The sequence below is a fragment of the Mustela erminea genome, chromosome 11 (assembly GCF_009829155.1).
Source record: "Mustela erminea isolate mMusErm1 chromosome 11, mMusErm1.Pri, whole genome shotgun sequence".
Classification (NCBI taxonomy): domain Eukaryota; kingdom Metazoa; phylum Chordata; class Mammalia; order Carnivora; family Mustelidae; genus Mustela; species Mustela erminea.
In genome coordinates this window covers 5,786,781-5,813,222 of record NC_045624.1, presented here as the reverse complement: position 1 = coordinate 5,813,222, position 26,442 = coordinate 5,786,781, and the positions used below count along the sequence as shown (strand labels likewise).

General features: G+C 59.9%; 3 protein-coding genes across 7 annotated transcripts in view; 1 reads left to right on the top strand and 2 right to left on the bottom strand.

Annotated features, from left to right (window-relative positions):
- The window catches only part of KCNH2 (potassium voltage-gated channel subfamily H member 2), a 61,644-nt gene extending 44,733 nt beyond the window's left edge, over positions 1-16,911 (bottom strand). The window contains exon 1 of one of the 2 annotated variants that reach the window (XM_032304665.1): positions 16,840-16,911. The gene's annotated coding sequence lies outside the window, so the exon portion shown is untranslated. Of the gene's footprint in view, positions 1-16,835 lie in introns of both variants that reach the window. The other variant, XM_032304670.1, reaches the window with a different exon arrangement.
- Positions 101-17,731, top strand: NOS3 (nitric oxide synthase 3). 2 transcript variants are annotated; one of them, XM_032304659.1, is made up of 26 exons: positions 101-355; positions 1,637-1,742; positions 2,066-2,214; positions 2,426-2,588; positions 3,888-3,979; positions 4,069-4,210; positions 4,408-4,547; positions 4,650-4,824; positions 5,319-5,420; positions 5,970-6,164; positions 6,279-6,352; positions 6,532-6,676; positions 6,907-7,011; positions 9,781-9,848; positions 10,262-10,378; positions 10,485-10,659; positions 12,367-12,499; positions 12,614-12,692; positions 12,812-12,999; positions 13,538-13,710; positions 13,979-14,189; positions 14,277-14,364; positions 15,399-15,520; positions 16,309-16,457; positions 16,834-17,028; positions 17,126-17,731. In XM_032304659.1, exons 1-26 carry the CDS (start codon positions 195-197, stop codon positions 17,285-17,287), a joined length of 3,609 nt encoding a protein of 1,202 aa, XP_032160550.1. In that variant the 5' UTR covers positions 101-194; the 3' UTR covers positions 17,288-17,731. The 2 variants fall into 2 exon arrangements, with proteins under 2 accessions (XP_032160550.1, XP_032160551.1); XM_032304660.1 differs by having other exon boundaries at positions 102-355; positions 1,640-1,742.
- ATG9B (autophagy related 9B) lies at positions 17,722-26,057 on the bottom strand. Of its 3 annotated transcripts, XM_032304677.1 has the most exons (15): positions 25,558-25,944; positions 25,020-25,164; positions 24,858-24,901; positions 24,631-24,695; positions 24,292-24,453; positions 23,600-23,741; positions 21,375-22,129; positions 21,053-21,206; positions 20,640-20,819; positions 19,819-20,055; positions 19,516-19,649; positions 19,241-19,337; positions 18,908-19,031; positions 18,680-18,821; positions 17,722-18,499 (listed from the first exon to the last, which is right to left on the bottom strand). In XM_032304677.1, exons 1-14 carry the CDS (start codon positions 25,558-25,560, stop codon positions 18,694-18,696), a joined length of 2,370 nt encoding a protein of 789 aa, XP_032160568.1. In that variant the 5' UTR covers positions 25,561-25,944; the 3' UTR covers positions 17,722-18,499; positions 18,680-18,693. The 3 variants fall into 3 exon arrangements, with proteins under 3 accessions (XP_032160568.1, XP_032160567.1, XP_032160570.1); XM_032304676.1 differs by having other exon boundaries at positions 25,020-26,053; XM_032304679.1 differs by lacking the exons at positions 17,722-18,499; positions 18,680-18,821; positions 19,516-19,649 and having other exon boundaries at positions 18,915-19,031; positions 25,020-26,057.
- Positions 26,058-26,442: the final 385 nt, after the last annotated feature.

Genomic DNA, 26,442 nt, shown 5'->3' with positions numbered 1-26,442 from the left:
GCCCCCCACCCTCTGGGTGGGCAGAGAGCCGAGGCTTTAGAGCCTCCCAGCCTGCCTTGTTCCTGTCCCATTGTGTGTGGGGCAGGGGCGGGGCAAGGGCCAGCAGCGGAGAGCCCCCTCCCACTGCCCCCTCCCCTTCCTAAGGAAAAGGCCTGGGCTCTGCTGGGAGGGCCAGAGCTGAGGCAAGGCTGAACATGGGCAACTTGAAGAGTGTGGGCCAGGAGCCCGGGCCCCCCTGTGGCCTGGGGCTGGGCCTGGGCCTGGGGCTGTGCGGCAAGCAGGGTCCGGCCTCCCCCACCTCCTCTGAGCCCAGCAGGGCACCCGCGCCCGCGCCCCCACCCGCACCAGACTGCAGGTAAAGGACCTGGTGGCTAGAAGCAGAGGGCAGGAGGGAGGGTGTCCGGCCCCGGAGCCCTGGGCTGGGAAGGGCTGGAGCCGGTAGCCCAGCCAAGAGGGCTGGGTCACCCACTCAAGAGGGCTACCAGTACCGACAGAACAGGACAAGCAAGGGGGCTCAGTAAGAGACCAGGATCAGGGCCAGCAAAGCAGGAGGTAAAGGGAGTCGGTTGAACGGGGCTGAATGCCGCTCTGTGGCCAAGAGCTGTTTGACTTTCAACAAGTCGCTTAACCTCTCTGAGCCTTCGTGTATATACGGTAAGAACATGGCAGTGATACTCCATGGGACTGCTGTAAGCTGCTAGCTCACAGCGAGCCTTCAACAAATACTGACGATTATCTAACAGAAGAAAAGGGGCTGGGGAGGATAGTCACAGGAGGGTGAGAAGACCCGCCCCACAACGGGGAGAGCGCTGACCCAGGAGACTCAGGCCCTTGGGGTGGGAGGCTAAAAAGACAAACAGGCCCCACCTCCTGGTGCCCATCAAGCCCCAAACTTACCTGGCATCCTCAGCCCTCAAAAGAGAGAAAGGGCAGCCGGAGGCCAGGTGGGGTGCCCAGCCGGGCAGGGAGGCGGGGGGCTGGAGGCAGCTCCGCGGGGAAGGCTTTGCACAGGCGCACCCGAGGCCCGAGGCCCTCCCTTCCTCCGCACAGCAGGCCTCAGCCTCTGGGAGGAAGTGATAAGGTCCTGAGGCTTCCCTTCACACGACGCTTACCGCTTACCGTCCGGAGCAGTATGAGTCGGGAGGGAAATCTGGGCTGAGGAATCCCTGCGGGGGCTTCCCTCAGTGCGGCCACGGGCTCCATCCCCCTCATGGCAGGGTTCGTCACAACTCCGGGGTTGGGACACCCTGTGTCCAGCAGAGGAGAGGTGGGCCCTGAACAGGGATGAGGACCCCTCCTTAGGTCCGGAGCTCAGGAGCTCACCGCTGCTGCCCTGGGCAGCTCAGGCTCTGGCGACACAAGGGACAGGCAGGCCCGGGTTTTGAAGGACCAGTTCTGCCCATGGGGCCTCTGGCAAGCTTCCTACCTTTTCTGACCTCGGGCCCCTCGTCTGTAAATGAGGGCACCAATATTGTCTACCCCCAACGTGGCGGTGAGGGCTGACGGAGGACGCGTAAGGAAGCGGGAGGCAGGCGAGCAATAAGTCCCTAGGGTGACTGATGTGGCCAGAGGAGCCTCTCGGGGCGCATCCAGAAGGAAACACACTCCTCTCCCGTGACCCCTCCCCTGGTCCCAGCAGCCCCCCACTCACCCGGCCCCCGGACGGGCCCAAGTTCCCTCGAGTGAAGAACTGGGAGGTGGGGAGCATCACCTACGATACCCTGAGTGCCCAGTCACAGCAGGTAAGCCCGGGAGCCCCCCCAAAAGCCATTTCAGGGTCGGCTAAGGCCAGTCCCCCCGCCTGAATTCAAAGAGACCCTGGGAAGAGCCAGAAGAACTAAGGGACACACAGGGGACCCTGATGACTCCTAGCCTCCAGCCCTTGTCCCAAGTCCTGCCACAGCCCAGCCCTACCTCACCCCAATCTCCGGTCCCAGCCCCAAACCCACACCTGCCCAGACCCACCTCCCCTCTGGGCCCCCACCCTGCCTCTGCACCCTGACCTGCTCCCGACCTCGCTCGGTGCTCCCTGCTCTCTCTGCCTCTGCCCTCCACCCGAACCCAGGATGGGCCCTGCACCCCCCGACGCTGCCTGGGCTCGCTGGTGTTCCCGCGGAAACTGCAGAGTCGGCCATCTCGGGACCCCCAACCCACGGAGCAGCTGCTGAGTCAGGCCAGGGACTTCATCAACCAGTACTACAGCTCCATCAAGAGGTGAGGCCACGCCTGGACGCCCTCAGAACACCCTTGTCCACTGACCTGGGGCCCTGTGCCTAGCTCTCGAGAGGAAGTTCACCTTCCCCAGGACCCACTGCCTTCCCCCACCCCGACACCAGCACCCACCAGCTCCCCACCAGCAGCCACACAGAGCTTGGCGAAGCTCTCCCCTCCATGTGACCTTCTTCTGCTCCCCTCTTGGCAACAGGAGCGGCTCCCAGGCCCATGAGCAGAGGCTTCAGGAGGTGGAAGCCGAGGTGGCAGCCACGGGCACCTACCAGCTCCGGGAGAGCGAGCTGGTGTTCGGGGCCAAGCAGGCCTGGCGCAACGCACCCCGCTGCGTGGGCCGGATCCAGTGGGGGAAGCTGCAGGTGGGGCTGGCCAGCAAGCACCTAGGATAGGGACTGGGGAAGAGAAAAAGGGAAAGGAGCAGTAAGGGCAACTCCTGAGGCTTCCCTGGGGAGTCCCAAGCAGTGGGGAGATCCACGCCCATTCTACTAGAGACCAGTACCCCTCAGGTGCCCTCAGTCCACCTGCTAATGCCTGGTTGTTAAGCCCCATAGCCATGCTGTGGCTGGCTGTGGAGAGAAACAGCCAAACACACTGAGGCAGTGAGGAAGGCTGGGCAGTAATCCGGGGGTGGGTATTGTCTGAGCAACAGAAACATTCTTCGGGAAGGGCCCCTCGCTGCTTCTTCCCTGTGGGTCTCACTTGTCCAGCCCAGTCCTCCAGCACCTTGGCCTCCCGCCCTCCGTCGCATTCCCACCACTGCACCGGCCTAAGAACCAGGAGAAGCAAGCTGACCACAGGGGAACTCACTCCATGCCCTTGGCCTCCTTAGCGGTAACTGGCCATCAAAGAATTTGGAATAAAGCCACATGCTCGGGAAATCCCAAAGGAGTCTCCCATAAGAGAACGACCCTGTCTGACCCTTGCATCCCCTTGAAGTTGTTCAAAGCTCTAGCTCAACCTTGAACCCATCAGAGCTTCCATACTGGATCCCACTCACGGCTACATCCCTCCCTTGGCACCAGGCCAGCCACTGCCAACCCCTTGCTTCTGTCACTAACACAAGTAGGTAAGGGACTCCCGACTTCCTGCTGGCAGCCCCACTCAGCCAGTCAAGGGGGCTTCTCCCAACCTCAGAACATCAGGATGGGCAGACTCCCCGGACAGCCCCCTCACGCGGCCGAGCACCGTGCCATCAGCAGCATGCTCGAGGAGAGTCTGCTGACTGGCTGGGGTCACCTCCTCTGCTTGAGCTCGTGGGTAATGGGGGACTCACCACCCACACCCCCAGATGGCCTCCCTGTCACTTGGTGCCCTTCCCCAACCACCAGTTTGGCAGAGACTAGGTCTCTCTTCCGTATCGGGTACTGAGGCAGCTTCTGCAGGAGTTGGGAGAGGTCCCAGCCAGGAGAGGAGCAGCAGACCAGGCTGCACTGGGTGTGTGGGGTGCAGGGCAGGAAAGAGTGGGTCATGATGGGTGCAGATGGTCAGGGAGGCAGGCTTCCCGGAGGAGAAAGAACCATGACAAGTGGCCCCGGCAGCCTTTGGAGGCTGCAGACTAGTTAGCTCCTCCCTCCCCTGCCTCCTTACCTACTCCTAGAGCTGAGACTCAGGAGCCCCGTCCTTCTCCCCTCCCCGTCTCCCCCGCCCGGCTGGCTCAGGTGTTTGATGCCCGGGACTGCAGCTCAGCCCAGGAGATGTTCACCTACATCTGCAACCACATCAAGTATGCCACCAACCGGGGCAACCTCCGGTGAGTGCGCCCTACACTGGGCCAGATGCCACCCCTCCCTTGGCGGCCGTGAAGGTACGGCTCTGACAGCTGTCATTCCCGTGTGTCAGCTCAGCCATCACAGTGTTCCCCCAGCGCGCCCCAGGCCGGGGAGACTTCCGAATCTGGAACAGCCAGCTGGTGCGCTACGCGGGCTACAGGCAGCAGGATGGCTCAGTGCGGGGGGACCCAGCCAACGTGGAGATCACCGAGGTGGGCACAGAGACGCGGAGCAGGGGGAGGCCGGCCAATGAGGGCTCTGGCAGAGGCGCGGGGCTCCAGCCAGAGAGCAGCCAGTGAAGCAGGGAGGGGGTACCCAGAGATGAAGGAGGGAGATGCCAATGAAGGGGGTCCCGGAGGAGGGCAGGAGGTGGGGCTCTCAGACCCACCTCTGGCCCTGCTCCCTGCAGCTCTGCATCCAGCATGGCTGGACCCCAGGAAACGGCCGCTTTGACGTGCTGCCACTCCTGCTCCAGGCCCCGGATGAGCCCCCAGAGCTCTTTGCTCTGCCCCCCGAGCTGGTCCTCGAGGTGCCCCTGGAGCACCCCACGTGAGCATGAGGGGGACTGGGTCAGATGGAGGACGGGCGGCCTGGGTGTGGCCAGGCCGGCCAGGCCCCGCAGGCAGCCTAATCCCCCCCGAAACCCCTCAGGCTGGAGTGGTTTGCGGCCCTGGGCCTGCGCTGGTACGCCCTCCCAGCGGTGAGTAACATGCTGCTGGAGATCGGGGGCCTGGAGTTCCCCGCGGCCCCTTTCAGCGGCTGGTACATGAGCACGGAGATCGGCGCGCGGAACCTGTGTGACCCTCACCGATATAACATCCTGGAGGTGAGGACGCGCAGGCCGGGAAGGGGAGGCGTCCCGCTCTGGGCTGGAGCCTTTGACTCCCAAATAGGTCCCCACACTGTCAGCCATTGGGAGAACCTGAGCGGGGTCCAGGCTGCCTCCCACACTAGAATTTTGGAGCGCTCCAGAACCGCAAATCGGGGGCAAAGGAGTGTACGTGCATTGGTACAAACACACTGTTATTTTTCTGGGATCTATAACTCTAGAGCTTTCCTCAGATTCTCAAGGCAGATCTTACAAAACAATGATTTTAGAGACGAGAAGTTAAGATCCAGGGCCGAGAAGTAACGGGCCCAGAGTCCGTCTCTGCTCAGGGGTGCCTGGCAGGCAAGAGCCTGAGCTGGCTCCAAACGAAGCAGTCAGGCCTCTCTCGATGGCCCCCTACACACCCGCACTCCTTCTACTCATGAGTTCCAGACACTCCGTCCACTCCCCCCAACCCTGTCCCTACCAATGCCATGCGCCCCCGCCTCCAGGATGTGGCGGTCTGCATGGACTTGGACACCAGGACAACCTCATCCCTGTGGAAAGACAAGGCAGCAGTGGAAATCAACTTGGCCGTGCTGCACAGTTACCAGGTATACAGGCCCAGACTGGCCAGGAGGGGAGGGGCTGCTGCAGGGAGAGAGGGAGGCACTTAGAGACCAGGGTTGGGGGTGGGGAGGCAGGAGCTGGAGGTAGCTGGAAGGAGTACCACGGTCCACGGGGCACCCCCAGGCCCACACTTCCGGGGACACGGTGCCTAGACTTCCAGGTGCCAAAGTATGGGGGTAGTGTGTGCTCGGAGCCCTGTTGCGTGGGGCATGCTTGTAATGCAGGCCCCAGGGCAGGGTGGGTATTGTGATGTGTGGGACCCCTGGATTCTGGAAACCCCAGCAGCAGGACTGAAGGCCCGTTGAGCATTGTCATTTGAACAAACTCACACCGGCTGAGAACCCGGCCAGAGTTTAGGATGTTCTGGTCCAGGGGCCGGACAGACAGTCACGGGAGACCAGAGCAGCCGCTGAGTTTTAGGCATGTCACGTGGGCTGCAGCCAGGGATGACGGCATGGTGGGGGGGGACACAGCCTGTGTCAGATGTGGGGGGACCCAGGGTGCCGTCTAAGCCCCTGCCTCCCCAACCCCAGCTGGCCAAAGTGACCATTGTGGACCACCACGCTGCCACCGCCTCCTTCATGAAGCACCTGGAGAACGAGCAGAAGGCTAGGGGGGGCTGCCCTGCCGATTGGGCCTGGATCGTGCCCCCCATCTCTGGCAGCCTCACCCCTGTCTTCCATCAGGAGATGGTCAACTACGTCCTGTCCCCTGCCTTCCGCTATCAGGTGCCCACCCCGCTGGCTCTCGCCCACTGTGGCCAGCTCTAACGAAGCAGCCCCCAGGGGCCTCCAAATGTTTTACTTATCTCTTCCTCCACTCCCCCCGTCGCTCCCCTGCAGCCAGACCCATGGAAGGGGAGTGGATCCAAGGGTACCGGCATCACCAGGAAGAAGACCTTTAAGGAAGTGGCCAAGTAGGTGCCCTAGGAGCGCCACCCCTCCCCCACACCCAAGGGACCAGCTGTAGCAGTGGGAAGGCCCCCACCCCCCACACAGCCACTACTCAGGGCCCCAAGACCTTGCTTGGCCATGCACCTGAGGCAGCCCTGGCTCAGTGTGCCTGGGACCACCCTGACCCAGCCCTCGCCCGCAGTGCGGTGAAGATCTCAGCCTCGCTCATGGGCACCGTGATGGCAAAGCGAGTGAAGGCGACCATCCTGTATGGCTCCGAGACTGGCCGGGCCCAGAGCTACGCACAGCAGCTGGGGAGACTCTTCCGGAAGGCTTTCGACCCCCGGGTAGGGCTAAGCCCAGAGGAGTGGGGATCAGGGAAGGGGGAAGGGGCCCATCCGTATCTTCAGATATGCCCTGGAGGACAGAAGAGGGTCACAAGTCAGAGCCCCGGAGGGAGCCCAGGATCCAGATGGATTCAGGCATTGAGTCCGGGCCTGAGTCAGGGTCTGAACTGTGCCCTGCCAGGACAGCAGATGCCAAGTCCCTGGGACATCGGTCTTCCCCTCCTCCACAGGTCCTGTGCATGGATGAGTATGATGTGGTGTCCCTTGAGCATGAGACGCTGGTGTTGGTGGTAACCAGTACATTTGGGAATGGTGACCCCCCAGAGAATGGAGAGGTAAGGCCTAGCAGGAAAGAGGCCACTGGAAATGAGGGGAGATTCAAAATGGGGTGGCTGGGCAGGAACCCCACTTCCACCATGGAGAGTGGAGATGCCTTGAGAGTCCCCCAGAGTGTGAGTATAGACATTCCACTGGGACCCGAGAGCCTGCACGAGCCCGACTCCAGCCCCACCCCCACACACACCTGCTTCAGTGTGTCCCCGGGTCATTTCCATTATCCATGCAAGTATTTAATATGTGGAAGGCACTTGGCTGGCCAGCGAGGTCAGACTGCTCTCAAGCACTGACGAGTTAGAAAAACAGCGATACCCCAGTTACTACTCAATTTCAGCTTTCCCTTTTCCTCTTTCCTCAACGAAAGAACAGAGCACTGCTCAGACGTCAGCAGATTAGGCAACTTCACTTTCTGCACAAATCTTTAAAGAAACAAACTAGAGTGCCACCACGAACACTAGTATCAGCCATTATCTTCCCAGCTTCTCTGCCCCGGGCCACCGCGGTGACAATCACTGCTCGTGCCCTTGGCTGTTGCAGCTTCCGGGTGATAAACGTCCCTGGAGCACTAGGTACTGGTCTCCAGCAGCCCAAAGCAGAGGCCTGAGGCAAGCCTCCCCCCTCCACCACGGTTTGGCCCCTTTCAGCTCTCCTTCTCATCTGCCTTTTAAAGAATAATTAGAATCCGTTACTTTGTTAGTATAAAAGTGATATTTACACCCACGTGACCCACCACCCTAGGAAGACAGAGAACACGTCCACTCCCCAGGCTCCTTGTCAGTGCCTTTGGACGTCCCCTTGTCAGTGCCCCCAGCCAGCCCCTTCCCAGTCCATGCCTTCCGCCAGCCAGGTCAGTTTCGCCCACTCTGGGATGTCACAAAAAGGGGAGCACACAGAGAGACTCGACCCGCGCCTGAGACTCATCTCACGGTGAGCAATTCGGTGCCTTGCTCCTTTTTACTGCCGAGTGGCAAGCCGTGTTCACTGTGTGAACCCGCCGTGTGTTTCTCCGTTCTCCTGCTGACGGACGCTTGGGCCGTTTCCAGGGTTGGGCTATTATGAATAAAGCTGTTATGAACATTCTTAGGCAAGGCTTTTGTGGGCTTATGTTTTCATTTCTCTTGAATAAATACCTAGGAGTAGAATTGCTCGGTCATCAGGTAGATGTATCTTTAACTTCAAAAAAGACAAAAACAAAAAAACAAAAAACTGCCAGACAGCCACAGGGATTGAACTGCACCTCTAAGTTCTGTGCATTTCAGTGTCTGTAAATTTCACCTCATTTTTTTTTTTTAAATGGAGCAAACCTAGGAATGCGGCCCACAGAAAATGGGGTATATTCACCAAAGTCACTAACAAGAATGTTTACAGCAGCGTGGTTCATAAGAGCCCCAGACTGGAAACAATTCCAATGACTGTCCACAGCAGACCCGACAAACACATTGTGCTCTATTCAAATTCTGTGCAGCAGTGAGGGTGAATGGATCACAACCACAGGACAGAGATGAATCTGAAAACAGAAGGGAGAGGGAAAGAAGCCAAGCACGACAGAATTGGACTGTGGGGTTCGCTCTGTATTAAGTTCAGAAATGGGCAAAAGGAATCCATGGTGTTTTAATTGGGAGAGGGTGATCCCCAGAGTGGGACGGGGAACTGGGAGGGGTCTGAAGCTGAATTCTAGGGTTCTAGCGACATTTCCTGAGAGGATGCTGATGACACAGGCAGGTTCCATTTGTGAAAAATCTAGAAAGCTGTACATTTATGATATGTGTGTTTTTCTGAACGTATTACACTTCAACAAAAGGTTCAAAAAAAAATAAATTCAGAAAAAAAATAAAATAAAGGTAGTACACACTAATCATGGTGACCTTAAAGCCCCACCACCCAAATGCACCTGCAGCCGTCACTGGGGTGTGCTGGGCTTGCCCCATGTGGGGTTTTGCTGTGCAAAGCTGTTCCGCGTAGCTCTTAGCTATCTTCGCGGCAGCACAGGACATGGCTCAGCCCCCTGGAAGAGGCTGGTGCCACCGACTAGCAACGGAGGCAATGCAGGGAGACAGAGGGCTATCTTCCACCTGTGGAGCTGGCTGAAACATTAAGGACTGGCCACATGTAGTGTTAGCAGGAGGGAGCAAAGAGCACTCCTCTTGCTGTGGGCAGTCTGACCACTCGCCTCATCCTGCCTTTAATTCTGAATCAGAAACACCCCTTGCGAGGACTACCCTCCCGAAACACACAAAAGAGGAGGCGGGCACGTATATATACAAGGGTTTGAGCAGTGATCACACACCGCCCAGATATCCTGAGTCACACGAAAGTCTCCCACACGTGCTCCCTGCAAATGTGGGGACACCTGGCAGCCATTCAAAAGAAGGTCAGTCTTGGTGTGTTGACCTGGAAGGAGGTCCATGATTGGTTACTGAGGAAAGAGCAGGTAAGTATGGTGTGGCCCCATTTCTACTTTTTGGAAAAACTATAAATGCAGATCGATATGGAAGTATAACCAGACATATCTGGGAAGTTAAACACCTGTCCACAGGGCACATGCCTTGGGATGAGGACTGGAGGAAAGGTAAGGGTCGATTTTTCTCTTTTATTCCTTTAGGGTGCTATCATGTTTTTCAAAAAGCCAATACCGGTTTTAAAATTTTCAAAACAAAAAAAAATCAGAATTTACAAGCAATAAGGATCAGCCGACTGCCGTTTTAAAGTTCTGTGTGGTTTGAAATTTTAAAAAAACTAACTGTGATACCAACACTTCCCCTCCCCAGAGTTTTGCGGCGGCCCTGATGGAGATGTCGGGCCCCTACAACAGCTCTCCTCGGCCAGAACAGCACAAGTGAGCGCCGCTGGGAGCCTGCGGGGAGCGGGGGGAGGGCGGTGAGGCATCTGGAGACACTGAGGAAAGGAAGGCTGCAGTGTTCTCTCTCCGTGCCTCCGACAAGCTGGAGGACAGATGTGAGGAGGCCGGGACCCCCGTTACCCCTCAGGATGCCCTCCTTCCTTGTGACCTCGCCACTCACAGTCCCCAGGACCCTGAGGGCTCATCAGTCCTGCAGTCCCCTTCCGAGAGGGGAACGGAGGCAATGTGGGGCCTGAAGGCACAGAGGTCCCCGGGCAACAAAGCCAAGTTCAAGGGCAGGGTCTTTCCTATCCCCGATATAGAGACCCCAGAGACCCCCGCACTGTGCCTGGACCTGTGCCAGGCTCCCAGTTCTCTGTGACAGCCCCGTCTTTGTCTTCTCTTGCTAGGAGTTACAAAATCCGCTTCAACAGCGTCTCCTGCTCAGACCCGCTGGTGTCCTCTTGGAGGCGGAAGAGAAAGGAGTCCAGTAACACAGACAGCGCAGGGGCCCTGGGGACCCTCAGGTGTGGGAGCTGCAGGGTGGGGAGGCACGGGAAGCAGGGGAAGCTGCCTGGGCACACATGGGGCGGGGACAGGCGTGGGCTCCGGTGACGGCCCCCTGAACCCCAGGTTCTGTGTGTTCGGGCTGGGCTCCCGGGCATACCCCCACTTCTGCGCCTTTGCTCGTGCGGTGGACACACGGCTGGAAGAGCTGGGCGGGGAGCGGCTACTGCAGCTGGGCCAGGGAGATGAGCTGTGCGGCCAGGAGGAGGCCTTCCGTGGCTGGGCCCAGGCCGCCTTCCAGGTGAGCCCCTGGACCTGTTCAGACGTGGGACCCAGGCTTCCCTCCCACCCTGATTCTGGCTCACTCCCACCCCCAGCCCTCCCCGAGACATGTAATAGTGAGGCTGGACGCCTTGCGGCTGCCCTGACTCTGGTCCTCTGCTCCCATCCTGTTCCTTCCCAAATCTGTCCTCATTCCGCCCCTGTGCAGCCAGCGCTTCTGGCTCTGTCTGCAGCGGGGATGACGCGGCCCTAACAACACGGGAGGCGCCCTGGCCCAGGCGGAGGAGAGCAGGCAGGGCTTCATCCAGGCACAGACGGGGTCCCTGAGTGGGAGTCTAGGGGGACAGCATGTAAGGCAGGCAGGTTGGAGGGAGAGGGGAAGGCCCAAGAGAAGGCTGGACAGAGGTGAGGGCTGCAGCTGAGGCCAGCAGAGAACCTACAGGAAGTCAGAGGCCAGACAGGCTTGCGATGGTGCCTGGACAGTTGGTGTCCTAGCTCAGGGGAGTGCAAGGAGGGGTGGGTCCCAGAGCTGGGCTTCCCCCAGAGGTGGCTCTGCCTGGTCTGGGGATTATGTCTAGAGGTGAACAGACCCCTTTTCCCTGTCCCGATGCCCCCGCAGGGCACTGCTGGCCCATCCAGGGTTCCCAGGCTTGAACTGAGCGGGTCTGGCTTGATGGGGCCCAGTGGGGACGGGCAAGGAGGCCCGCTGGGGGTGGGGGAGGAAGCTGCAGCAGGTGGAGCCTTTGCTGGGGAGGAGCAAGTGAAGCTGAAGAAATACATAGGCTCAGACCAGGAGAAGGAGAGTAAGAAGGAAAACAAGATAAAAGGAAGCGACTGGAAGCGAGGAAAGAAGAGAAAGGCGAAGTTTTAGGGATATGGCTTTAGAGATGCAGGGTCAATGAGAGAAACGTCCAACTAGAAGCAGGAAGACGCTGAACGAACCAGAGGGTAGGAAGGAAGGGAGGGGGCCGAGGAAGGAAGGAAGAGATATAAGACCTTACGCACACAAAAGAAAGATTAGCAGGACTGGTGATCCGTGTTGGGAGAAGGAGCAACCAATCACGGGTGAGCCCTGGGTTTCAAGCCCGGCCCAAGCAGCCTGCCGTCTGCAGGACTCCTACCTGAACGGAGAGACGGATAGGAGCTGCACCCTCCCGGGGGGCCTGCCCCGCAGCCCTCCAGCCCTAGTGAGCAAAGCAAGAAGGACAGAGCAGCCTGAGACCCCTCCCACAGTCATCCAAACCTGGTGTCCCACTCCGGGGGCTTTTACATAAAGCATCTCATTTCATCCTCCCCGGGACCTAGCGAGGCGGAAAGAGGGGCCAGTGAGGCACGTGGAAGGTGAGTAGAGGAGTCAGAATTTGAACACAGCTCCGAGTGCTACCGTGGGCCAAGCACCGCGCTCCCTGAGAGTAACACCGGATTAAGGAACCAGGGGGTGTGACACAAGTGAAAACGTGCAAAGGGAGAGCTAGTGCACTGGCCAAGCCACGAAATGGGACGACGAACAGACACTGCCAGGCTCGGCCACAGGAGGGGGCCTCGGAAGGGCGCCTCCCGCTCCTGGGCACCCCACACACATACTCCCACCGTCCCAGGAAGAGAAGGGGGCCACTGGGGACCCCACAGCCCAGCTCAACCTCCTGCCTCAGCCTCCTGAGCCCCCCACTGCTCCGGCCCTCCCTGGGGGCTGGAGGCCCTCAGCCCTCACTCCCTGGCCCCTCAGGCCTCCTGTGAGACTTTCTGCGTGGGAGAGGATGCCAAGGCCGCTGCCCGGGACATATTCAGCCCCAAACGGAGCTGGAAGCGCCAGCGGTACCGGCTGAGTACCCAGGCCGAGGGCCTCCAGCTGCTGCCAGGTAAGGCTCTGGCCGGCCTCCTGACCCCTGCTGGTCCTTCTGGGCACCCAGGGTCCCAGGACCCACTGTCAGGAGCCTGGCTGGGCTCCTGGCTCAGTCCCAGTCTCCCGCCAGGCCTGATCCACGTGCACAGGAGAAAGATGTTCCAGGCTACGGTCCTCTCAGTGGAAAACCTGCAAAGCAGCAAGTCCACGTGAGGAGGACCACTTCCCCGCCACCACCCCTGTCCTGGCCTCTCCTTCCCCCTGTCCCAGCATGCTCCCCAGATGCTCTCCCTGCCCGCTTCTAAATGCCCCAACCCCTCACCCGCAGCCGGGCCACCATCCTGGTGCGCCTAGACACCGGAGGCCAGGAGGCGCTACAGTACCAGCCCGGGGATCACATAGGCATCTGCCCGCCCAACCGGCCCGGCCTCGTGGAGGCGCTGCTGAGCCGCGTTGAGGATCCTCCTCCACCCGGCGAGCCTGTGGCTGTGGAGCAGCTGGAGAAGGGCAGCCCCGGTAAGGCAGAGCAGTCAGGGTCATGAGTGACAGCCTGCTCTGTCCCCCTGGCCTCAGGGTGGAGGACCTGGTAGAGGACCGCCACCTCCCCTCACAGCCGTAATGCCTGTGCTCAGAGCCGGCTGTGCTCCCTCCCGTGGGGCTGCCCTTGTGGCTAGAGGGTCCACAGAGCATGGCTCCTTTTTCAGTACCCGCCCCCTCCTCCACAAAAGGCTGCCGCCTCTCTCTGGGCTCCCCCCAAGATCTCCTCCTGACAGCCTAGCCTGCTCTGTAGCTGGCCTCGGGTCTACCTCCTGGCACGTGGATACCTGGCGTTAGAGTAAGAACCCAGACCAACCCAAACCAGTCAGGGGCCCCCAAACACACACACACAGGGGCTTCCCAGACAGGCCCGCCACCACCACCATTCAAGGGCAAGGTCTCCGATCAAATACAAGCCATGGTCAGTCCCGGGATACCCCCAAGCAACGACCAACTCAGACTCTGTAGTTCTGGCTGGCCCCTTCCTCAGATCTCCCCTGTACATCACACCCCCCAGGTGGCCCGCCCCCTGGCTGGGTTCGGGACCCCCGGCTGCCCCCATGCACACTGCGCCAGGCTCTCACCTTCTTCCTGGACATCACTTCCCCGCCCAGTCCTCAACTCCTTCGACTGCTCAGCACCCTGGCCGAAGAGTCCAGCGAACAGCAGGAGCTTGAGAGCCTCAGCCAGGTGCGGGCGGCCCCAGCGGGCGGCAGGGGCTCGGGAGGCCGGATGAGCCAGGTGGGGAAGGGGATCTATCTGGCTAGCACACCCCGGGCTTTAAGGCCCAGCGCTGGGTCTCAGAATTCATCTCTGAATTCTCGGTGCTCAAGAAATGTTTGTCACCCTGAGCTGAGAAGGGAGAGACCCCAGGAGGCTCGGCTCAGGACGAGTCAAGAGGGGAGGTCAGCAGGCGGGGTCGGGAGGGTCTGAACCCCTTGCACCCTGCTCCCGCCAGGACCCGCGGCGGTACGAGGAGTGGAAGTGGTTCCGCTGCCCCACGCTGCTGGAGGTGCTGGAGCAGTTTCCATCGGTGGCCCTGCCCGCGCCGCTGCTCCTCACCCAGCTGCCCCTGCTCCAGCCCCGGTACTACTCAGTCAGCTCGGCGCCCAGCGCCCACCCAGGAGAGATCCACCTCACAGTAGCTGTGCTAGCATACAGGACACAGGGTGAGGTGATGGAGGGCCAGGGGCCAGGGCCACACGGTGAGCCCAGGACAGGCCCCTCATTGGCACCCTCTCCTCCGCAACCCCCAGACGGACTGGGCCCCCTTCATTATGGAGTCTGCTCCACGTGGCTGAGCCAGCTGAAGGCCGGGGATCCCGTACCCTGCTTCATCAGGGGGTAAGTGAGGGCTTCAGGGGATGGAGGTGGAAGGGGCATGGAAAAGAAAGCGTCTGTCCCAGCAGGGGTGGACAAAGTGCCACCTGGATGGCCAGGGACAGATGGAGGAATCGGCAGGTGGCAGCACAAGGTGAGGGCGAGAGCTCTGGTGAGGGGTATGATGGGGAGCAGGGAGGACCCACCTAACACATACGAGGATGGGGAACTTCAACTACGCTTTGGGTGTTCCGCTAATTTGGACTTAGGGCCCTGTCCCAAAGCTTCCGCTCCCAGAGACAGGGCTGGGAGTCGACCTGCAGGCCCTGCTGCTTTTAGGTAAACTATGTCCCTTACTACATCCTTCAGGTCAATCTGATACTGGGAGGCGTGACACTTGGGAACTGTGCCCCTATTCAAGGTCAGGTCCCCACTTAGTCCAGGGAGAACGAGTAAGGTTACCATAGCATCATTGGGGACTCAAAGAAAGTAAAAGAGTGCAGGATACCCTTCCCTGGTGCTGGGTTCAAAAGCCTTGCCTCATCCAGCGGCCAGGACCCAAAGCCTCAGGGCGGGCAGGGGGAGGGGTGGGGACTTAAAAGAATTTTAAGGACAGGACAGACACCAGTTATGTCCAGTAACTCGAACCCATTCAGGAGGCTATATACCAAACTGTACCAATCCATTGAACAAACCAAATACCAACATCAAAGCTAGAATTTAAAATAAACACTCATTGAATGCCTTATGAACCAAAAGCTGTCCTTCCCTTCCCGTATGTTGTAAATGTCCAACTGAGATATCAGAACATTCTTCAGTTCAAATTAAATCATATTCCCTTGGACCCAGCCTCCGGAAACACATGTCCATGGAGTTTCTGCCTGCAGTAGAGTTCTCTGCATAAACACACCATGCCCACTCTGAGCTAGAATGTGTCGTGAGCATTTGACAACCATTTGCCAACGAATGTTGAGTTCTCCGCTGTCCCCGCAGTCCACGTTGGTAAGAATGTGGGAGGCGGGAGAGCACAGGGGCCTGACACAGTGTCCTTCCACTAGGGCTCCCTCCTTCCGGCTGCCGCCTGACCCCACCTTGCCCTGCATCCTAGTGGGCCCTGGCACAGGTATTGCCCCCTTCCGGGGATTCTGGCAGGAGCGGCTGCATGACATTGACAGCAAAGGTGAGACTGGGGCCCAGGGAATGAATGGAAGGCAGGAGGGAGTCACACAACCTAGGGGGAAAGGGACAGGGACTAGATGACAAAAGCCAGGTAGGAAAGAGGGCAAGCAATGGGCCACAGAGGTGAAAAGAAGCTTATTAGACCAAGGGGAGGGCAGTGCCCTGTTGGTCTGGCTTCCTGGAGCCAGACACAAAGTAGGTGTGGGGACTGGGTTAAGGACAAGGGGACCTGAAAATCTGCAGAGGATGGGGCTGGGACTCAGAAGGCAGAAATGCCCAGCGTGTACTTGGGACTGTGCCAGAGTTCAGTTACGTGTGTCCAAGACTCACGAAGCCACAGGATGTTCAGGCTGGACACAGGGGCTTAAGGCAGCTGGAAAATCTAAAAAAAAGGGGGCTGTGACTGATAGGAAGGCAGATGATGTGTAAGGTGAGGACGTGGGGGAAAGGGCTAGATGGAGTCACCGAACTTGTGTGTTAGACGGTGCCGAGGACTTGGAATTCCAAGTCAGAAGCCCCACGTTCTAGTGCAATGCTACCACTGGTCATTCCACCCGAAGAGCCACCACCTCCTGTGCGCTGCTCTTCTGTGAGCCTCCTCTCTGGAAACCAGAGTCAGACAGGGTCTCTGAGAGCATCCTGCCCTCTCTTGGAGGCTAGACGGCCGTGAGTGGTAGTTGCTATTCGAAAGGCACGGGCTGTCCGCCTGGGCGAGGCCAGCCAGCGGGAGGTGTCGCTAGGGCTGCGGCCCGGGGAGAGGACGCTCCCAAGCCGCCGTGCTGCTCGCAGGCCTGCAGCCCGCCCCCATGACTTTGGTGTTCGGCTGCCGATGCTCCCAGCTCGACCACCTTTACCGCGACGAGGTGCAGGATGCCCAGCAGCGCGGAGTTTTTGGGCGCGTCCTCACCGCCTTCTCCCGGGAGCCCGACAGCCCTAAGGTGCGACACCCTGAGGGAGCGGGAGGAACCTGAGACTAGGCACCCGGGGAGGGCGGAGGGGCGCTCCGGGGGGGGGGGGCGGGGCGTGCGCAAGCCCGGCCCCGCACCCTCTAGGACGCACCCTCCGCCCCGCCCCTCGGCTCCTGCCCCGCCCGCGGAATCAGGCAACCGCCCCCACTCGGCCCCTCCCGCGTGCCTCTCGGGCTCCCTCACCTTCGCCCTAGCCCCGCCCCTGGCTTGGCTCCACCTCTCCAGACCCGACCCCGCGCCCCGCACTTAGGCGCCGCCTGGCCCGCGTAAAAACTGTTCGCACCCGGGCCGGACCCCCACCCGCCGAAGCCCCCCAGAGCGCGCCCCTAACCCCGGCTCCCCTCAGACCTACGTGCAGGACATCCTGCGGACGGAGCTGGCTGCTGAGGTGCACCGCGTGCTGTGCCTCAAGCGGGGCCACATGTTTGTGTGCGGCGACGTCACCATGGCAACCAGCGTTCTGCAGACGGTGCAGCGCATCCTAGCGACGGAGGGCGACATGGAGCTGGACGAGGCCGGCGACGTCATCGGCGTGCTGCGGGTGCGGGAGGCGGGGCCATGCCGGGGCGGGGTCATGCCCGGGGCGGGGCCCGCTCCTACTTGGATCCCACCTCTGTCCTGGCCCTCTTCCCCCGCAGGATCAGCAACGCTATCACGAGGACATTTTCGGGCTCACACTGCGCACCCAGGAGGTGACAAGCCGCATACGCACCCAGAGCTTTTCCTTGCAGGAGCGACATCTGCGGGGCGCAGTGCCCTGGGCGTTCGACCCGCCCGGGCCAGACACCCCCAGCCCCTGAGAGCCCTCGTTTTCCATCCCAGTTCCAGAAGAGGAGCCTTCAGTCCACCCCGGCTCTGCCGCTCTCCTGGCGGCGTTACCAGACCAGCCACCTCTCCCCTCCCGAGGTGCCTTCCCATCTTTGTCCGGAGTCTGCCCTAAGTCGATTATTCCCGGGAATGAGCAAAATGTCCCTCTCTAGGTCTGTTTACTTGCCCCAGGTCCAGAGGCTCTCTCCCAGGGCCAACTGTCACCCCTTTTGTGTTCCTTAGGTGAGTTTTAGATTCCCCTTATCTCTCTCAGGAGTACCTTATCTTGAAACCTAATCTCTAAATGATTCAAATATTTATTATTGAAGATTCAGCATAAGAGACAGGACCAGATGTTATGAGAGCTTCTAAGATGCCTAACCCAGCCCCGTCGATTAAAACTACAGAACGACAAGCTTTGTCTTTTAATTTGTGCAGATCGAGGTCGTGGTAATTCTTTGGAAGGCGGTCCTAGCCTACATACTCCACTCTGACCCAGCGCTCTAGAAATATGGTTTCCAGCCAATCAGAGAGAGCACGGTGTTGCTTCTTTACTCTTGATTGAGAAGCAGGTACAGCCCTCAGCTGCCAGGAGTGGGAATGCCAGAGACTAAGGTCACAAAGATGTGCGACACAGCCCTGAGCAACCTTTACTGCTGGTTTCAAGCAGGAAGAGGAGACACACCTACTTCCTCTGACGTCACATCAGTGCTGAACTCCAAAAACATCAGCCCTCCGTACTCTTTCCACTCACAATTCCCCACAGCTCTCCTCCACAAGTCCCGCGGGACCCTGAAGGCCAGGCTGGCTTGGAGAGCACACTGCCATCAGGTCCCGTCTCTCTCTGTTTCCCTTACATTTAGCTAGGCCTCTACCTTGGCCCTGTCCTCCACCCTAAGGATAACTGGCAATTGCTTCCCGGCCAGATGGTCAAGAACAGCTAGCTGGGGTGGTGTCCCCTCAGCCCCTCCAGGTGGGGATCATCTCTGAGACTTGTTTCCAGATCTTTTGGCATCTCCTCTCCTACCCTTTCTCTGCTCTCTGGAGTGAGCTCATCACTAACCTCCCCCAACTCCTGCCCAACTAAAGCCTCCTTAGGCCTCTGGTCTGGGGCGGGGGTGGGGGGGTCTCTCTAAAGAAGGCTCGGCGTCATGTCCTTCCACTCCATCTTGTCTGATCTCCTATAGCTGGACAAGCCAGGGAACCTGGGGGAGGAGAAGGCTCTTGGCAAGCATTTCAGCGGTTTAGGTTGGAAAGACGACCATCCCCATCACCCTGAATTCCCACCACTGCCCCCATCCCTCCAAGTGTGGCTCCACCCAATTTTTTGTTCATTCCCCAGCTCCCACCCACCCTACCCTCTCACTCTATTAGACAACACTGACCCCGAGGAGCCCTCTCAGTCAGCGCTAGGGGCCTGACCAGGCTCCTTCTGGGTGTCCGTGGTCTCCTGAAACCTTCCAGGGAGCAGATTCTGGGTCCTCTGGGTTCTCCACTGCTGTCTGGGGCTGGAGGCAGGACTAGAGCCTGGCGAGAAAAGCCATCAGCTGGCTGGTGTGGTGATGCCCACTGTCCCCCCAGGGTCTGTCCCCTGCACACCCTGACCACCTCACCATCACTTGACCAGGATGGCTTCTCCTCGTCAGGCGAGAGTGTCTGGGAGGGGCTGGACCAGGGCCTGGACAGGGAAGAGGCTGAAGCCTCACCCCACAGTTCCTGCTGCTGCTGCTGATGGAGCTATATGGAAGGAAAAGGAACGACAGGCTCTCTCGTGCCCCACAGTGGGAAACCCAACCCCTGGACTAGGGGAAGAGGCTTTTCAGATCTCCTCTTTCAGCTCCTACCAAGTATTTCCTTACACTCTACCCCCGCAACACACACACCCATCTCCATTTCATTCAGCTGCTTTCTCCCCACATTTCTCTTTCTGGCACCCCTCGGCTCACCTGGTGCAGGTAGATGGCATGAAGACTCATTTCAGCAGAAGCAAGTTCTGGAAGCTGGGCCAGCTTCTGGCCCCCAGTGCCTCCTGGGGACACACAGCTGGAAAAGAGGACACAGTGCACCAAAGACATGCCCCTCCCCTCTGCACCTCTCAGTGAGAGTCCAGCTTGATCTCCCCTTCCCAGGGTCCCTGCAGACTCCTCCGGGAGGACAAGCTCTCCCCACCCCCACCCCCCACCCCGCTGCTGCTGTGCCTCTCCCACCTCCCTGCTCTAACCTCGGGTCCTGGGCAAGGCGGGAAATGGAGGCCAAGAGGCTGGCTGTGGCTGCAGCTGGGCAGGGGGCTGTGGGGCTCAGGTCCCGTGGGGGCAGGAGGGGCTGCCCCAAGAGGTTGGCCAGGAAGGCCTCGGGCTGGGAGCAAGAGAAGAGGGCATCAGAAGAGAGGACAGAAGTGGAGAGAGGAGGCCTAGGAAAGGCCTGAGAGCAAGCTAGACCAGGGAGTGGGTTAACACAGAAAGTGAGATGGACCGGAGGGCCTGGCGGTGGTCAGGACAGAAGCGCCGGCCAGGCTGCAACTCACCAGAGGTGAGGAAGAGTCGCTGAGCACCCCAGGTGTGGGGGGGCTGCGAACGGAGGTGGCGCCCCAGGCTGCCGCATCTTGTTGTACCCTGCCGCGAAGATGCCCCAGGAACTTGGAGCTGTGCCCTGGGGGGCGCCATTGTGGGTGGGCCAGGGAGAAGCGCATCAGGGAGAGCTCAGTCTTTCCATCTTCTGCGCGCTGAGACAGGGAGGCCTCTGTCTGGCCCGCCGAGAGCCACTGAGAACAAAATCAGCCAGTCATTCAGATGCTGTGGACACTGCTTTTATAGCTTCGGTGGAAGCCTTGTGGGGTAGGCCGTACAGGAAACACCGGCCACTTCCCGGGTCAAAGACCAGATGCTACGATGGGGACTTGCTCAAGATCACCCAAGAACACAGCAGCAAAGCAGGACCTGGGTCCAGAGCCAGCGCGAGTGGAGGACGTGGGCTTAGGGTCTTCCCAGCCTGTGTGCACTGGACCCCAGGGCTGGCCTGACTGTCTTCTTCCAGCCCAGCCTACGCCCAGCTCACACCTCCCCCTCTCGGCAGTCTTGCTTCCCACGTACTGGAGTTACAATATGCTGAGAGCTCTGTCAGCTTCTGTACACACCCTCTCCCGTAATCCTCGCAGCCCCGTGCCTTAGCTACAGTCACTGTCCTTGTTTGACTGATAAAGACACTCGGGTGTGAGGAAGTGACTAGCTTCCTCACTGGTCACTGGTGGCAAACGATGAGCGTGGCATGGAACCCAGCTCTGCTCTGAGCGAGGCAAGCACAGCCCTGCCCACCCACAACCCCACACAGCCAGGGATGGGCTCTAACCTGAGGGTGCCCGTGGCGCTTCACATCCATGAGGGCAAAGGAACAGATGTCCCCAACGCCAGCCACATCCACAGTGAAATGATGAAAAAAGTCAATGATCTCCAGAGAACGAGGGGAGAACCAGAAGAGCAGAAACAGCGGAGTGAGGAGAGGGGACAGGAGCTCCTCCAGGAGGGAGACCTGGGGAAGCAAGATGAGACTCAGAAGGGGTTGCCAAGGGGTCCCACGCTGGCGATCAGGACCAAGAGATCCCCGGGGCCGCTGGCCGAGGACCGGGAACCTCTAAGCCAGACGCCTCCCGGCTCCCGGGATGGCCAGCCCAGCGAGTCGAGCCCGTTGGTCCCCAGCTCTCTCCAGGGCGCCCGCGGGCTGCACGGCTGTCTCCGCAGCCCCTCTTCGGGCCGGACCCTCACCGCTCGGTACTGCAACAGCCGCGCCATCTGCCGGTAAGCGCTGGCCTTGCCCGCGGGGCCGGGCTCCTCCGGGAGGTAGTGCATGTGCGCCAGAGCCGCCTGCAGCAGGAACTGCGGGGAGCGACTGCGGCCCTGCTCTTCCGGAATGAAAGACCTGAAGGGCGGGATGAGGGTGGAGAAGGGGCCTGCGGTCAGGACGTACCGACCCGCGACAGGGCTGCGCGGCGCCGACGGCGGGAGGCGTAGGGACTCGCGGGAGAGACGCCCCTCCGTCCCCGGTCAGAGGCAGGCCCCCCACCTCTCCGGACAAGCTCCCCAGCACCTGGCCACGGTGGCCGTGACCCCGAGCGCGGTCATGGCGGTGAGCACGTGCTCCACGGCCAGCACGTCCTCGTCGTAGACGGTGAGCACGAGCAGCGCGGCGAAGAGCGCGCCGGCGAAGAAGACGAGCTGGCGGGCCAGCAGCGCCAGCAGCGGCGCGGGGGGCGCGGCGGCGCGCAGGAAGGCGGCGGCGGGCCGGTAGGCGCGGGCCAGGCGCGCGCGCAGCTCGTGCGGCAGCTCGTTGAAGTGGCGCAGCTGCAGGTGGGCCAGGCGGGACCAGCGGCGCGCCCCCAGCGCCCCCGGCTCGCGCCGCAGCAGCTCCGCGTGGCTGTAGAAGGCGTGCAGCACCTGCCAGGCCAGCACCAGCGGGCTCAGCGCCAGGTTCACGGCGGCCAGCAGCAGCACCGTGCGCCGCCAGCGCGCGGCCAGGGCGCCCCGCTGCTCGCTGCGCTTGTAGGCGTCGGGCAGCTCCCAGCCCCCGCGGAAGAGCGAGAAGGGCCCGCGGAAGAGCAGCAGGTCGACGTTGAGCGCCAGGCCGCGGCTGAGGAAGGCGGCACTGCCGCCCCAGGGCAGCGCGCAGCGGGCGGGCAGCAGGCCCTTGTTGGCCAGCGCCACCTTGTAGTTGGTGTAGCGCAGGATCCGGTGGTGCACGTCGAGCTCGGTCAGCGGGCGCGGCTGCACGCACAGCCCTCCGCTCTTCTGCAGCGCCAGCAGGCGGGACTGCACCTCGGCCCAGGGCACCGAGCTGAGCTCCTCCTGGGGAGAGGGCATCGTTGAGCGCCAGGCACCTGGATTCCCCGGCACCGCGATGGCCACACTCAACCTTGACCGGAGCTACCGCCCTCATTTGCCTTCTCCCCACCTCGCTCTGCCGGTGTCCTTCAAGGCATCAGACCTGCCACCTTTCCCTTTCTGCCCTCTCTTGCCCTCCCCTGACCTTGTCGCTAACAATCAGGACATTTCTTACTTCCTTTCATCCTCTTCTGAACTGTGTTCCTCCTGCCCCGGCCTCTCCTTGAGGCCATGAGTCAAGTGACAGACACCTCATCATTTAACTTCTTCAGATATCTGATCTCAGCTCCCGGAGAGCAGATAGTCTGGACCCTCCCCCTCTGCTCGGAAGTTCTTCACCTACAGCACAGACTGGCTGTGGGGAAGGCAAACTCTCCCCTTCCCTAGGGTGCCGGCCACCACAGGACGGGACACCTCCTTGTCTCAGCGTGCTTTGAGGTCCCCCCCCCATCCCCAGCCCCATACCGCCCCGCAAACAGAATAACCTGCCTAAGACACTGGCTGTGTCCGTGTCTGGTGGGGTGCTGTCAGATCTCACTTGGGAATCATCTGCAAACCTCACGTTAGCCCAGTTTCACCCAGCTGCCCCAGTCCGGCTTAGTCAAGTCCCTCCGAGCCAGCCTCTCCACTCCATCCCAGGCTCTCCCCTTCCCCTGGAAGGAATACGGGAGGAGGAGAAGGATCAGCAGCCTTCTGGAGGAGCAGTGGACTAACCCTTGCCTTCCCTGACCTGGGCTCCCCTGGCCCGCTCCATCCTTCCTGCACTCTGCCCGGGGGGCTTTCTGAAACCCCTCCCGTTGGCTGTGCAGGAGAGCTGTGCGGAAGGTCCTGCATGTCTGAGGGGAAAAGGGAAGCTGGCTACAGAAGGTAGCCTTTGAGCTGGGTCTTAAAAAAAAGAACTCGGGAACAGAACAAGAAGGAGCATGGACAAGATGGGGAGGAAAGAGAAGGCCAAGCATGACCAAGTCACCACAGCGGCTCACTGCAATTAGGGAGTGAGGCCAGATGGGGGCGTGCGATCCCGGAGGGGGCCTGACACTCAGCAGCCGGCTCATGGGGCCATCTCACTGCTGCCCCACTTCCAGCACTGGGGCTTGGAATGCCTTCCCATTTCCTAGTCTTCCCAGCCTCACCCAAATTCTTTCTGCCCTGTAAAGCCAGATGGCCACCCTTCCTCTGAATACCTACTATTTTAACCACAAGCATGTGACTATAAATATCTTCTATAATCTAACTAAATCAACAAAATTCCACTGGGGTCAGGACCATGTTTTCTAAGCGGTGGTCTCAGGGCCTGGGCACGTACCTGCTTTCCACTGGGTTCTTCTGTCTGCCCAGGCCCCGCTCCTCCCCTAGTCTCTGCCTATCCCCCGCCCCCAACAGAACCCCCCAACACACACACACCTTGTCTGCAGCCTAGCCCACCCAGCTCACCGGGGGAATGTGCAGCGCCTCCCTGTAAAACACCTGGATGTCCCAGTAGCTGAAGAGGTTGCAGACCGAGCGAAGCAGCTGTAACAGCCAGAAGGCTGCAGCCAGGATCAGCAGGAAGACCAGCAGGGGGCTGGAGCGGATCCTGTGTGGGGTGGGACAGATGGCAGCGGGAAAGTGGGGGCCCAATGGAAAGGGAGACCAGATTTGGGGAGAGATGGAAAAGTCACAGAGAGGGGGACCTAGCTATACCAGTGGCTCTCGAAGTATATGCCCTAGGAGTCCATCAGCCCTTACAGGTGTCTGCAAGGTCCAGACTTTTTCCAGAACACTGAGGTTTTCTGCCGTTTTCACGCTCTTTCCTTTGGGAGGATACAATGGGCCTTTCCAGAGGTTAGGTGTGTGACCCCATGTCATCAGCCGATGGAATGTGTGCTTCTATACTCTTAGATTGTAAAGTTATTCTCAGCTTTAAGCTCTAATTAGGTAAATATAGATAGATACGATTCTCATAAACAAAAGCTCTTGGGTGTTCCTGATCAAGTTCAAGTGTATTAAAGGTGTACCTTTAAAGGTATTAAAGACCCAAAACCTGAAGAACTGCTGATTCAGTCCAAGGGACAAAAGGACCCGGAGTGGGGGCGGTTCTTGCCTGCTCATCTCCCCCAGCCACTCCCCAACCAGCTGTCACTCACCGCTGGGCACACTGGGAGGAGGACAGGATGGCATCTGCCAAGGTTATTTTGTTGTGGAGCAACCCAGGTCTCGTCCGGTTGTTCAGGTGGTTGGCAAAGAGGATGTTGTAATCCACACACCGAAGGAGGAAGGTTGTGAAGGTGACAATGAAGACGAATTGTCTGGGAGACAGGAGCACAGTGGTCAGCCTCCAGGCCAGCCCTGGGGGGTCCTCCACACCCTGCGGAGCCCCCCTGGGCTGCTGGGGTTTGGGGGGAGTGGCTGTGCTGGGTGGACCGGAAGCAGGCACTATTGAGGAAGCAAGACGGCAGAGCTTAGGGGTGGGACAAGCATCTCACCCCAACTGGAAGACATCCTCCAGCAGAATGCAGGCAAAACCATTCCTCTGATGATAGCTGTAGACGTGGCAGTGTGTCAAGAAATAAACCTGAAGCGTGAGGGCCCTTTCCTGAGAACCCCTCCCTCAGTCCCCCAAAACAGCATGCTCAGAGCCTCCCTGCCAAGAACGGCCCCCTCCCTCACCCCCACCCCAAGCCACTGTTGCCAGGCCGAGCACAAAGGATATCTTGGTGAAGAAGCTGTCCAGATTTTGGATGTGGTGCCAGGAACCTGGGTACAGAGGAGAGACTGCTGGGACTTGGCTGTCCCCTGAGTGACCAGTTCACACCCTCAGAAGCCCCAGTCCCTCCCCAACACACTCCCCTCACAGCCCCACACCCACACTTACCTCGGAGCCCTTCGGGCACATGGAGCAGGGGTTGCTGGTCTTCCCCGTGGACGGGTGAATCTTGGGACCCCTCAGGGTCACAGTCTTCCAGCCGTTCATAATCCTGCTCAGGGATCAGAGGGCCTATCCGCAGCCCAGGAGGGTCCTGGGGGCATCGGCGTGAGGGAGGGGGAGTCACTGAGGCCAGGGGTGGGGCGGAGTGAGAGCCCCAAGAGGGGGGAGCAGAGGTGGGGGTCATCGTGGGCTGTGCCTGTGTTGTTGGGGTGGGGAGGGCACTGTGGCGAGGCTGAGAGGCCCCTGGGGCCTGCACCGCTGGGCGGGGGGGTCCCAGGGCCAGAGGGGGAGCTGAGGAAGGAGAGCTTCTTGTGTGAGGGGCAGGGGACAGAGAGAAGATGGAAATCCTCCCTCCGCCAGGCCCCCGACATGGAGGAGGAGGAAGAGGAGGCAGCGGCATGGGGAGAAGAGGCGCCGATCCAGGCCCCAGGTCTCCCCACCGCCCCAGCCGCCCTCTGCCCCCCCCCCAGCCCACTCGCCTCACCATCACACCACTAGCTTCTCTGGAAAGCTTGGAAGGATAGGCTCTGCCGCTGCTTCCACAGAGGTCTGGGGCACTGAGCAGGGACTTCAACAAGGATAGTGACAACAACAGCGCAGTGACTCAGTTGGGGCAGGCCTCAGGCGTCCCAGCTCTCAGTCACCTGTCTGACCACTCACAACCCTTCCAGGGCAATCTGCGGCCAACTGGCTCAGGGCCAAGCCTCTGTGCCTGGGAGGGATGTAAGCCGAAGAGGCAGGGGCTAAAGATACTGCAGACCAGAGAACTGTCCCCCAACTGACCACCAATTGTCCCCTCCCCGACCTCGAGTGGGTTTAAAGGCAAGGCCAGAGAGCAGCAGCCAAAATAACACAGCAAAAAGGAACCCCTATGAAAGGAGTATAAGACTATAAGGCCGAGATATTAAATCTTTGATTTCTTAAAATCTTGTCTCCCTTCCCCCGACATACTCCCCAAAGATCAACAGAGAAATGCGTTAAGACCAAAAGAGATGGTGTTCCGTGTGTCCGGTGGTACAGAGGCAACAGGGGAGACTGCCCGCCCTCGCAGCCAGGCTGGGGGAAACCTGAGCAGGGGGAGGCAGAGGAGAACGGAGAGGCAGCTATCCTGGATATGGGAAGCCGTTCGGAGAGCTTACACCAGAAAAGTCTCCTTGGTGTTCTTTTCTTTTTTTTTTTTCTTCATCCCATTTAACACCGAAAACCCTCACCCCCAGTCCTGATCCAGTTTTGGGGGGCCCCTGAGCAGCATCAGGGCTGAACCAGCAGAGGGCAGCTTGGGGGTGGGGGGAGGACGGGGTTTGGAAGGGTAATTTTAATACCCAGGCATGAGCTGGGTGAGTTGAGTTCCTGGTTGCCACTTCCACCA

Coding starts and splice junctions, on each gene's coding strand:
- NOS3 (XM_032304659.1), top strand. CDS start 195: ATGGGCAACTTGAAGAGTGTGGGCCAGGAGCCCGGGCCCCCCTGTGGC. Junction 2,589..3,887: donor TCCAGTGGGGGAAGCTGCAG/GTGGGGCTGGCC, acceptor CGGCTGGCTCAG/GTGTTTGATGCCCGGGACTG. Junction 12,500..12,613: donor GGGCCTCCAGCTGCTGCCAG/GTAAGGCTCTGG, acceptor GTCTCCCGCCAG/GCCTGATCCACGTGCACAGG.
- ATG9B (XM_032304676.1), bottom strand. CDS start 25,560: ATGGTGAGGCGAGTGGGCTGGGGGGGGGGCAGAGGGCGGCTGGGGCGG. Junction 23,742..24,291: donor TCCTCCCAGTGTGCCCAGCG/GTGAGTGACAGC, acceptor CACCCCACACAG/GATCCGCTCCAGCCCCCTGC. Junction 19,338..19,515: donor CGCCTTGCCCAGGACCCGAG/GTTAGAGCAGGG, acceptor CCTCTTTTCCAG/CTGTGTGTCCCCAGGAGGCA.